Below are 10,793 nucleotides of genomic sequence, written 5' to 3'. Positions count from 1 at the left end.
GACAGGACATAACTGGGCAATTTTCCACATTGTTGGGTAGATGCCAGTGTTGTAGCTGTACTGAAACAGCTTGGCTAGAGACGCAGCCAATTCTGGAGCACAAGTCTTCAGTACGAAAGCTGGGATGCTTTTTCGTCAGGCTGCAGGAGGTTTCAGTTTCGGTCCCAGCTATTAGGTTCAATCTGATTGACATCTCTGTCCAACAATCAGGAGCCCGGTCCCGCCCCACTGATTCACTGCCTGCACGGAGGGGGTCACGTGGCTCCTGTTATTTAAACCCCTGTTCAGGGAGTGGGAGGCGGAGAGGCAAGTGGTCGGGGAGTTGTGATGGCGGTGGAAGAGCGGGCCCAGGCCGCGGAAGAACGGGCCCAGGCCGAGGAAGAGCGGGCCCAGGCGGCGGAAGAGCGGGCCCAGGCAGCGGAAGAGCGAGCCCAGGCCTCGGAAGAGCGGGCCCAGGCCGCGGAGCATCGACTCCAGGCCGCGGAACAGCCGGCCCATGCCGCGGAAGAGCGAGCAGAGGCCGCAGAAGAGCGAGCAGAGGCCGCGGAAGAGCGGGCCCAGGCCGCGGAGCGGCGACTGCAGGCCGTGGCGGAGCGGGCCCAGGCCGCGGAAGAGCGGGCCCAGGCAGCGGAGCGCCGACCCCAGGCCGCGGAAGAGAGAACCCATGCCGCGGCGGATCGGCGACTCCAGGCCGCGGAAAAGCGAGCAGAGGCCGCGAAAGAGCGGTCCCAGGCCGCGGTGCGCCGACTCCAGGTTGCGGAAGAGCGTGCCCAGGCCGCTGACCGGCGACTACAGGCTGCAATGCCGATTTCCCCTTTGATGAAGCGGAGGCTGCAGTCCAGGGTGGCGGAGAAAGTGGCAGGTGGGTGCTGCAGAGCAGGGAGTGGGCAGTACCGAGAGTGAGGGTAATGGAGCGGGGGAGTGTTTGGGAGGATTCATACCATCGTGGCCGGAACTGCGGATGATTATTGTCAATATCACACCGTATCTGTGTGAGGTAGTGTATTAATACTGTCCGTTCTTCTCCATATCAGCTAAAGGTTGTATTACCGGTGTGGGGCGCTGTCGGTCGGTGGGGGTGGTGTTTCAGTCGGTCGGGGCGTGGGGCGGTGTCGGTCGGTCGGGGGCGGTATGTCGATCTGTCGGGGCGTGCAGCGGTGTCGGTCCGTACGGCGGAGTCGGGCTGTGTCATCAAGCTGAGCTTCCGATCTGATATTCTCTCCACCGCAAGGACCGCCTACTTCCACATTTTTTTTTATTCGTTCATGGGATGTGGGCGTCGCTGGCGAGTCCGGCATTGATTGCCCATTCCTAATTGCCCTTGAGAAGCTGGTGGTGAGCTGCCTTCTTAAACCGCTGCAGTCCGTGTGGTGAAGGTTCACCCACTCTGCTGTAAGGGAGTTCCAGGATTTTGACCCAGCGACGATGAAGGAACCTCGATATATTTCCAATTCGGGATGGTGTGTGACTTGGATGGGAACGTCCAGGTGGTGTTGTTCCCATGTGCCTGCTGCTCTTGTCCTTCTTGGTGGTGAAGGTTCCAGGATTGGAAGAAGCTGTCGAAGAAGCCGTTTCGAGTTGCTGCAGTGCATCATGTGGACTCAGTAACATCGGCCATCTCCATCCCTTCTTGAGCTCATCTGCTGCTGAAACCCTCCTCCGTGCTTTGATCACCTGCAGACTCGATTTTTCCAATACTCTCCGAGCCGGCTTTGCTCCTTTCATCCTCCGTAAACTTAAGTGAATCCAAAACACTGCTCACCGATCACTGCGAATTCCCATGCACACATGGCAGGATCCTGATACATTGTGAATCCGCATACACACCTGGAAGGATCCCGATACACTGTGAATCCATATGCATACCTGGCAGGATCCCGATACACTGTGAATCCCCATAAACACCTGGCAGGTGCCTGGTACATTGTGAATCCCCAAACACAAATTGGAGAATCCTGATGCACTGTCAATCCCCATAGACATATGGCAGGATCCTGATACACTGTGAATCCTCATACACAACTGGCAGGATCCTGATACACTGTGAATCCACATACACATCTGGCAGAATGCTCGTACACTGTGAATACTCCTACACATCTGGCAGGATCCTGATACACTGTGAATCCCAATACACACCTGGCAGGATCCTGATTCACTCTGAATCCTAATACACACTTGGCAGGCTCCTGATTAGCTGTGAATCCCCTTAAACACCTGGCAGGATCCTGATGCACTGTGAATTCCCATATACACGTGGAAGGATCCTGATAAACTGTGAATTCCCATGCACACTTGGCAGGAACCTGATCGATTGTGAATCCCCGTACAGATCTGGCCGGTTCTCGATGTATTCTGAATCCCCATATGCACCTGACAGAAACCTGATACACTGTGAGCCCCCATACACACCTGGCAGGATCCCGATACGCTGTGAACCCCCATACACAACTGGTAGGATCCCGACACTTCCTGCCTCCAAACACACCTGCTAAGTGCTGCCCAGATGTTCTGTGCTCACAAGTAAAAAGCAGTGCTGTGGATTAATGTGAGGGAAAGACAATGTTCAGTGTAATTTGGAGTTACGGACTGGCTTCCTAATGGCAGTGGAAGAGAGAACTTATTCCACTCAAAGAACAGTCCTTTAACTCAGGGTCTTTTTAGACCCAATGGAATGACTGATGGCAGTGAAAGAGAGAATTTATTCAATTCAAGAATAGCCCTTTAACTCAGGGTCTTTTTAGATCCAATATAATGACTGATGGCAGTGAAAGAGAGAACTTATTCAATTCAAGAATAGCCCTTTAACTCAGGGTCTTTTTAGACCCAATATAATGACTGATGGCAGTGAAAGAGAGAACTTATTCCACGAAAAGAACAGTCCTTTAAATCAGGGTCATTTTAGACCCAAGGGAATGACTGGTGGCAGTGGAAGAGAGAACTTATTCTACTCAGAGAATAGTCCTTTAACTCAGGGTCTCTGTGGAGCCAATGGAATGACTGATGGAAATATATTTTAATTTCCCAAACCTGCATTAGAGGAAATTCAGACCAAAATGAAACAACGGCGTATCATTATTGGGAGAACAGTTGATATGAACTGTGAGTGTTTTCTGCTCTAACATTACTCTGAGTGATGTGGGCAGCAGTTCTAATCCTAATTCTAATCGGTGATATGACAGGACTGTTTTAAGAACACATTCAATCTAGATGTAAAATGGTGAAAAATTGTTCACAATTTCTGAAACACAATATAACAGGAGAATGATGAGGGACAGGAAAAGGCCATTTTGCGCAAATAAGCCTGTCCCTGTTCGAGAGATGACCCCACCTACCACTCCTCTCAGTGTATCCACAGAAACACGTTCAATTATGTCTTGACCCCACTTACACTGCCCTTTTAGTGTCTTTCCTTGGTACCTGGGTCCCCCGAACCCCACCACATTGGGTGAGAAAATTACTCTAATTTCCATTCTTATTTCTGACTTTCAATTTTCTCCGTTATTAATTATTTTGGTGATTGTGAGCCTGTTTCCTGCACTAATGTTGGGAATTCGATTGAAACTTTCCAATACCGAAGTCCCTTGTCCAAACGAAATACATCAAACCTCCTCACCCTAACCTCAACCCAAACTCGAATACCTGAAATCATCTTTCTGATTCCCCTCTGTACCTTCAGAATTGCTGTAATCATTACTTGTGCTCAGGTGACGATAGAAGTTCAGAAAATATTCCAGATGGCCAACCCGAGTCCAGTTTCTAAAAGCTGCCCTCACACATAGGTTAAACAGTGGAACTTCTGTCCATTCACAGACTGTCCCTCTCCCAATGCCCACAATATCCCAGATAACCTGCCAGAGGTCAGATACAATAACAGTGGGAGTCTGTCCATTCACGTCTGTCCCTCTCCCATTGATACCCAATACCCTATTTCCCATTTCCGCAGAAGGTCAGCACCACTGACAATTTCATAGATTGATTCACGAGAACTTCTACTGTCACATAACGAGGATAATGCGTGGATTTGAAACGAGACGTCTATAGTGCATGTCAGGGCTGATGGTATGAACCATCAGAGGGAAATAACACCTTCAAAGAAATCTCCATGTTCACTAAATATTACAATCAAGTGAGGATTTGAAACTTCTCTCAGCCCTTGTTCACTTTCAAACGAGGTTTTCAGTAACTGAGTTAAATGTCCTGCTCGCACCTCGATTGAAGCTGTGAAACTGAATATTAAAGAGATATTGAGAATTTGTTTTCATATTAATATAACTAACATTGAGAACCACTTTCTGTCTGTTCTCATTGAAGATGTTCAACAGAAACACAAGGAAACACTCCGGGTCCAAACTGAAACATTGAGAGTGAACACGATCCTAATAAACGAGAAGGTTAAGATTTTCCAGTTGGTCAATTTATACACTGAGGTAACCGTCATTTCAACTGTTCGAGATCGGACACTTGCAGAACATGAACTGCTGGCAAAAGGCCGAGACCATGAAGAGTGGAGAGAGAAACATCGCCGGAGAGAATTGGAAAAAATCCGAACTGACCAATTGTTCCAGAGCAGTTTTTCCCAGAGAAAATCCAAATCTGGGAGTTCAGCAGCAGTGAGCGGAGTCGCGGGGATTGGAAAAACAACATTGGTTCAAAAGATTGTTTATGACTGGGCCACTGGGAAAATATACCCACACTTTCAATTTGTTTTCAGTTTTAAATTCCGCGATTTGAACGCAATTAACTGTAAAATAAACCTGAGGAATCTGATATTGGATCTGTATCCTTACTTTGGGGATATTCTGAGAGATCTCTGGAAGCACCCAGAGGGATTACTGTTTATATTTGATGGTTTAGATGAATTCAAGGACAGTATCGATTTTGCTGACAATCGGAGAAATACAGAACCTCAGTACATGTGCACAGATCCTGAAGACTGGTGTGAAGTGTCTGACATTGTGTACAGTTTAATACAGCACAAGCTGCTCCCAGGATGTTCAGTGCTAGTGACCAGCCGCCCCACTGCATTACATTTATTGGAAAAGGCTGAGATCAATATCTGGGCTGAAATCATGGGATTTGTTGGTGAGGAACGGAAGGAATATTTCAACAAGTTTTTTGAAGATCAGGCGGTGGCAGCAGCTGTTTTCAAACATGTGGAGGAGAACGAGATCCTGTACACCATGTGTTTCAATCCTTTCCACTGCTGTATCCTCGGTCTGTCACTGGGTCCCTTCTTCATACAAAGAGACAGGAAACAGCAGCGAGTTCCCAAGACCATCACCCAACTATATTCCTGCTATATTTACAACATTCTGAAAAACGATGGCCGAGAGATTAAATCCCCCCGTGATGTGTTACTGAAGATCGGTGAGATGGCCTTCACTGGAGTCTCCGAGAAGAAGATTGTGTTTAGAAATGGAGATTTGATCAAGTACAATCTGCAACCTTCCCAGTTCCTGTCTGGGTTCATGATGGAACTTTTGGAGAGAGATGATTCTGCCCAGAGTGTGGTTTACACATTCCCGCACCTCACCATCCAAGAGTTTGTAGCCGCACTCGCACAATTCCTGACTCCAGATCCAGGGGACATCCGGAAACTCCTCCGTGAAGCCCACAGCAAGGAAGATGGGCGATTTGAGATATTTCTCCGTTTTGTTGTTGGTCTCTCCTCCTCACAGTCAGCTCGGCCCCTGGAGGAGTTTCTGGGTCCATTTCTTCATCAAACAATCTGCCGAGTGATTGAATGGGTGAAGAAGGAGGTTGAAGGACAGATTGGAAAGACATATAGTAAAACTGCGAAACGGGACCTCCTGAACACATTCCACTACCTGTTTGAGTCTCAGGATGAAACACTGGCTCTGGTCTCAGTGGGATCTGTGGAAAGACTTACATTTAGTGGATTGCGACTGACCCCGATTGACTGTGCAGTGCTGTCTCATGTCATTGGACTCTGTGATACAATAAAAGAACTCAATCTGGAGGACTGCTCCATTCATTGTGAAGGACTCCAGCGGCTGGGACCCGCACTGTACAAATGCCAGGTGTTGAGGTAACTGTTTATTTGTCTCTAACTGTTAGCCCAATTGTAGAACATTTACAGATTTTGTTCTTGCTCCCTAATGAAGGGAAGCAAACAGTTCAGATAAAACAGAGAAAAGCAGACAATTTTCCCCAAACATGACGGGACCAGTCATTGACCTCCAGGAGGGTAATTCTGATCAGCAGGGAATGAGACCGGACTGAAGTACATTAAAAGGATTCACACAAACAGCAGTTTATTTGAAAAAACATTTACTGACAGTCCCTGATTCAGTCCTTGAATCTCACTCTATCCATTCCCTGGCTAGAGTGAGATTCATTGTCAGAGACAGGGAAATCTGGGAATTAATTTCCTGAAGATTTTTCAGTGTTTCCTGTAATATCAGAGACATATTGTCAGATCGGGAATGTGGTTCAGTTTGTTACTCACTCTTTGTCTGTTTGTGTTCAGACTGGGGAGAAATAAACTGGGAGATTCAGGAGTGAAACCGTTGTCTGCGGCTCTGAGGAACCCGGACTGTAAAATACAGGAACTGCGGTAAGTACCAAACTGTGTGAGATTGTATTTATAATAACTGGATGTCGAACACTGTACATTAGTGTCAGTATAAATAATAATAATACAAATAAATACTGGGAATTCACTCTGATCTCCAGGTTATGGGATAACGATCTCACAAATTCATGTACCAAGGATCTCTCCTCCGCTCTCAGTGCAAACCGGTCACTGACGGGTCTGAACCTGGGTAATAATAAACTGGGAGATTCAGGAGTGAAACTGCTGTCACCGGCTCTGAGGAATCCGAACTGTAAAATACAGGAACTGGAGTGAGTATAAAACTGTGCGAGATTGTGTTTATAATAACTGGATGCTGAAAACGGTGCATTAATGTCAGTATAAGTAATAATAATACAAATAAATACTGGGAATGTTCTCTGATTCCTGTTATCCCTGCTCGTCTCTGTCTCTCTCCTCTCTCTCTGATCTCCAGGTTGTGGGATAACGATCTCACAGCTTCTTGTACGGAGGATCTCGTCTCCGCTCTGAGTACAAACCTGTCACTGACGGTTCTGCACCTGGGTAATAATAAACTGGGAGATTCAGGAGTGAAACTACTGTCTGCGGCTCTGAGGAACCCGGACTGTAAAATACAGGAACTGCGGTAAGTACCAGACTGTGTGAGTTTGTGTATATAATAACTGGATGTCTAACACAGTAGATTATTATTAGTATCAGCAATAGTGTTACTAATAAAGTACATTATTATCAGTATCAGTAATAGCGTTATTAATAAATACTGTACATTATTATTAGTATCAGTAATCGTGTTATTAATAAACACTGGGAATTTACTCTGATTCTTGTTATTTCTCTCCCTCCGATCCCCAGTCTGTATAATATCGGTCTCACAGATTCTTGCACCGATGATCTAGTCTCCGCTCTCAGTGCAAATCGGTCACTGACGGATCTGAACCTGGGATCAAACTCCTTCACAGACCGATCTGCGCCCGCTCTCCGCTCCCTCATACAGACCTGCAGGAGTCTGGAGTGGATCGGGTGAGTGTTTGTGTTAATGTTTAATGTAATAAATAAAATATCAATGGGATTCAGTCCGTTTTATGGGTAATATTTGTTTGTATTTATTATTGAAATATTAACCACAGTCTCCCTGTTATTTACACTGTTGTTAAATATTTTACTTTCTGTTTAATCTTTAATCCATTTCAGGCTTTGGAGGAATCGGTTCAGTCAGAATGGAAAGAATCAAATGAAGTCACTGCAGGGCACAAGACAAAGACTGATCGTGGGAGTGTGAAAATTTCAATTTATAACAATTCCTGGTCTCATTATATGAACATTTCAATTTATTACCATTCCTGGTCTCATTATATGAACATTTCAATTGATAACCATTCCTGGTCTCATTATATGAACATTTTTGGCCGATTCTCTGTCCCTCCCCTTTAACCGGCCGCGCTCCAGGTTTAAATCCGAACGGCCCTTTAATGGTTTCCAGCTCGAGCTGAGCGAGCGTCATCTCCCATTGCGACGTCAGAGGCCCAGCGACAGGGTCACGAGACTCAGTCACCCGGTCCCACAGCGCTGATTCTGCAGGATATCCGGGGCTGGATGGTCCCCAATGGGGCACTGGGTCAATGTACAGAGAGGAAGGGCCCAGGGTGCGGCTCAGTCTGGGCTGCAGTGGGAAACTGAGTCAATGTACAGACAGGAAGGGCCTAGGGTGGGGCTCAGTCTGGGCTGCAGTGGGACACTGGGTCAATGTACAGACAGGAAGGGCCAAGGGTGGGGCTCAGTCTGGGCTGCAGTGGGACACTGGGTCAATGTACAGACAGGAAGGGCCCAGGGTGGGGCTCAGTCTGGGCTGCAGTGGGACACTGGGTCAATGTACAGACAGGAAGGGCCCAGGGTGGGGCTCAGTCTGGGCTGCAGTTGGACACTGGGTCACTGTTGGATCAATGTTCATCGGAACACCAGGGACTCCCTATCTTTTCTTGTGTTATTGCTGCTGGATCTGTTCCGTCCTCTGAAACAGACAGAGTAGGCCCTGGTTTAACATCTCTTCGGTGAAAGCAACATTCAATCGAAAATAAAATCAGTCAGAGTGGAAAACGAGCTGCTTATTCGCTTTCGCCTGTTTTGCTCTAACGCCCAAGATGAATTTATTCTCTAATTTACTCCGTGGACTGGCGATCTCATGGGATTGAATTGTCAGATATCTGAATGGTTAATCCGAAATTAATCTTACCAATCTGCAGTCGTGTCAGACACTGATCTAAACTATAATGTGATAATCAGTGTTCCAGCTAATGCTGAATGACGGTGATACTCTCAGCTGCTTTTACAATCGGTTATTCGTTGTTTTCAGTATCTGCATATTAATTATGTGTTTAAATTGCTTGGTGACCCTGTATACAACTGTTTATATGTAATTATTGTTGTTATATTCAATGTTTAAATAAAGATAATTATGAATTCCAATTCAATAAACCATTCTTGTGCATGATTTGCTGTCTGACTTCTTCTTCTTTGAAGATTTGGCAAGAAACTGTTGATACAGTCACTCAGTAGCTTGTGGGGATCCGAATTAATGGTCGATGAGGTGAACTCATTCAATCTGAACTCGGTCATGTCAGCCAGTTCAGGGAGCAATATTTGGCATCATTCACTTCTAGACATCGGTCACAATCGAACAGGAACATGTTAAACCGAGGCCCCAAAACCAGGGCCCAGAGAGGAAATTAAACCCAAGGCAATAAACAGACCAAACTCACGTGGACCCTGTTTGGGCGCAGCCTCTGGAGGAGGCCATGGTCGGTCCCCTCTGGGGGAGGCCTCCGTCGGCCCCCTCTGGAGGATTCCTCGGGCGGTCCCCTCTCGGGGAGGCAATGGGCACCCGAGAGGGATCCCAGAGTGGCAGTCTTTATATTTAGACCACCACCGCAACAACTACAACAACAACAATTTGTATTGATAACATATAGATGTGTATTTGCACACGGCCCGCATGACTGCAAGTACGGCAGCCATCTTGGACAAAACGCGGGTTTGTCCAGCGGCCTTCCTGATCAAATTGGCGGTAATAACGGCGGCCATCTTGGAAAAAAAGCTGCAAGTACGGCGGTCATCTTGAACATAATGGCGATAACTATTGCGGCCATGTTCGACAAAATGAGCACAAGTCCGGTGTCCATCTTGGACAAAATGGCGGCCAGTGCGGCACCCATCTTGGATAAAATGGCGACAACTACGCTGCCATCTTGGACAAAACGGCGGAAATTACCATGCAGAGTGTCGACAGTGATCCCTCAATGACCCCAGAGTGCACCTCGTCACCACAGAGTGATTCCAGAGTGCACCGAGGGATCCCAGCATGCACCCAGTCACCCCAGAGTGATCCCGGATTACACGCAGTATCCCAGAGTGAATCCAGTCAGCTCAGAGTGGTCCCAGTTTGCACCCAGGATTCCCAGTTTGCATCCAGTCACTTCAGAGTGCTCCCAGAGTGCACTCAGTCACCCCAGGGTGATTCCCAACCTGGCAGTCTTTATATTTAGAACAGGACCACAACAATAACTTGTCTTTTTAGAAATGTATCATATTTATATTTATATGATATATATGCGTGCATATTTACACACGGCCAGAATGGTAGCACGTACCGCAGCCACCTTTGGCAAAATGGCAGCAAGTACTTGGGCCATCTTGGACAAAATGGCGGCTAGTAGTGCGGCCATCTTGGACAAAATGGCGGCAAGTACCGCGCAGAGCCTCCCCAGCGATCCCACAGCGACCCGACAGTGAATGAAGATTGTACCCATTGATCCCACAGTGCAACCAGTCATACCGGAGTGAACCCAAAGTGGCAACCTTTATATTCAGACCACCACCACAACAACTACGATTACACCAACAACAATCTGTATTTATAACATATATATGTGTGTATTTACACACTGCCCGCATGACGGCAAGTACGGCAGCCATCTTGGATGAATTGGCGGCAAGCACCTCAAGGCTGTTAAACAGGAACAGCAACAGGCCATTGGGACCTTCGGGCCTGTCACACAGTAACAGGAGGCCAATCAGTCCCTCAAGCCTGTTAGATAGGAACAGGTTGAGGCTTTTCAGCCCTTGGAGCCTGTTATACAGGAACTGGAGGTCATGCAGTCCCTCAAGCCTGTGACACTGGTACAGGACGAGGCCATTTAGCCACTCGAGACTGTTAGAC

At 47.1% G+C, this 10,793-nt stretch overlaps 1 protein-coding gene across 1 annotated transcript; it reads left to right on the top strand.

The window, feature by feature from the left end:
* The first annotated feature begins 227 nt into the window (after positions 1-227).
* Positions 228-9,052, top strand: LOC137316376 (NACHT, LRR and PYD domains-containing protein 3-like). The gene is made up of 7 exons (XM_067980451.1): positions 228-862; positions 4,315-6,052; positions 6,494-6,580; positions 6,700-6,870; positions 7,035-7,205; positions 7,433-7,600; positions 7,772-9,052. Exons 1-7 carry the CDS (start codon positions 328-330, stop codon positions 7,857-7,859), a joined length of 2,958 nt encoding a protein of 985 aa, XP_067836552.1. The 5' UTR covers positions 228-327; the 3' UTR covers positions 7,860-9,052.
* The last annotated feature ends 1,741 nt before the right edge of the window (positions 9,053-10,793 follow it).

The sequence above is a fragment of the Heptranchias perlo genome, unplaced genomic scaffold (genome assembly GCF_035084215.1).
Source record: "Heptranchias perlo isolate sHepPer1 unplaced genomic scaffold, sHepPer1.hap1 HAP1_SCAFFOLD_59, whole genome shotgun sequence".
In the NCBI taxonomy this organism is placed as follows: Eukaryota; Metazoa; Chordata; class Chondrichthyes; order Hexanchiformes; family Hexanchidae; genus Heptranchias; species Heptranchias perlo.
This window is presented reverse-complemented; position numbering and strand designations above follow the sequence as displayed.

Excerpts from the sequence above, each read along its gene's own strand:
- LOC137316376 (XM_067980451.1), top strand. The coding sequence starts at position 328 with ATGGCGGTGGAAGAGCGGGCCCAGGCCGCGGAAGAACGGGCCCAGGCC. Across the intron at positions 6,871-7,034 it reads TGTAAAATACAGGAACTGGA|GTTGTGGGATAACGATCTCA; the intron begins GTGAGTATAAAA and ends TCTGATCTCCAG. Across the intron at positions 7,206-7,432 it reads TGTAAAATACAGGAACTGCG|TCTGTATAATATCGGTCTCA; the intron begins GTAAGTACCAGA and ends TCCGATCCCCAG.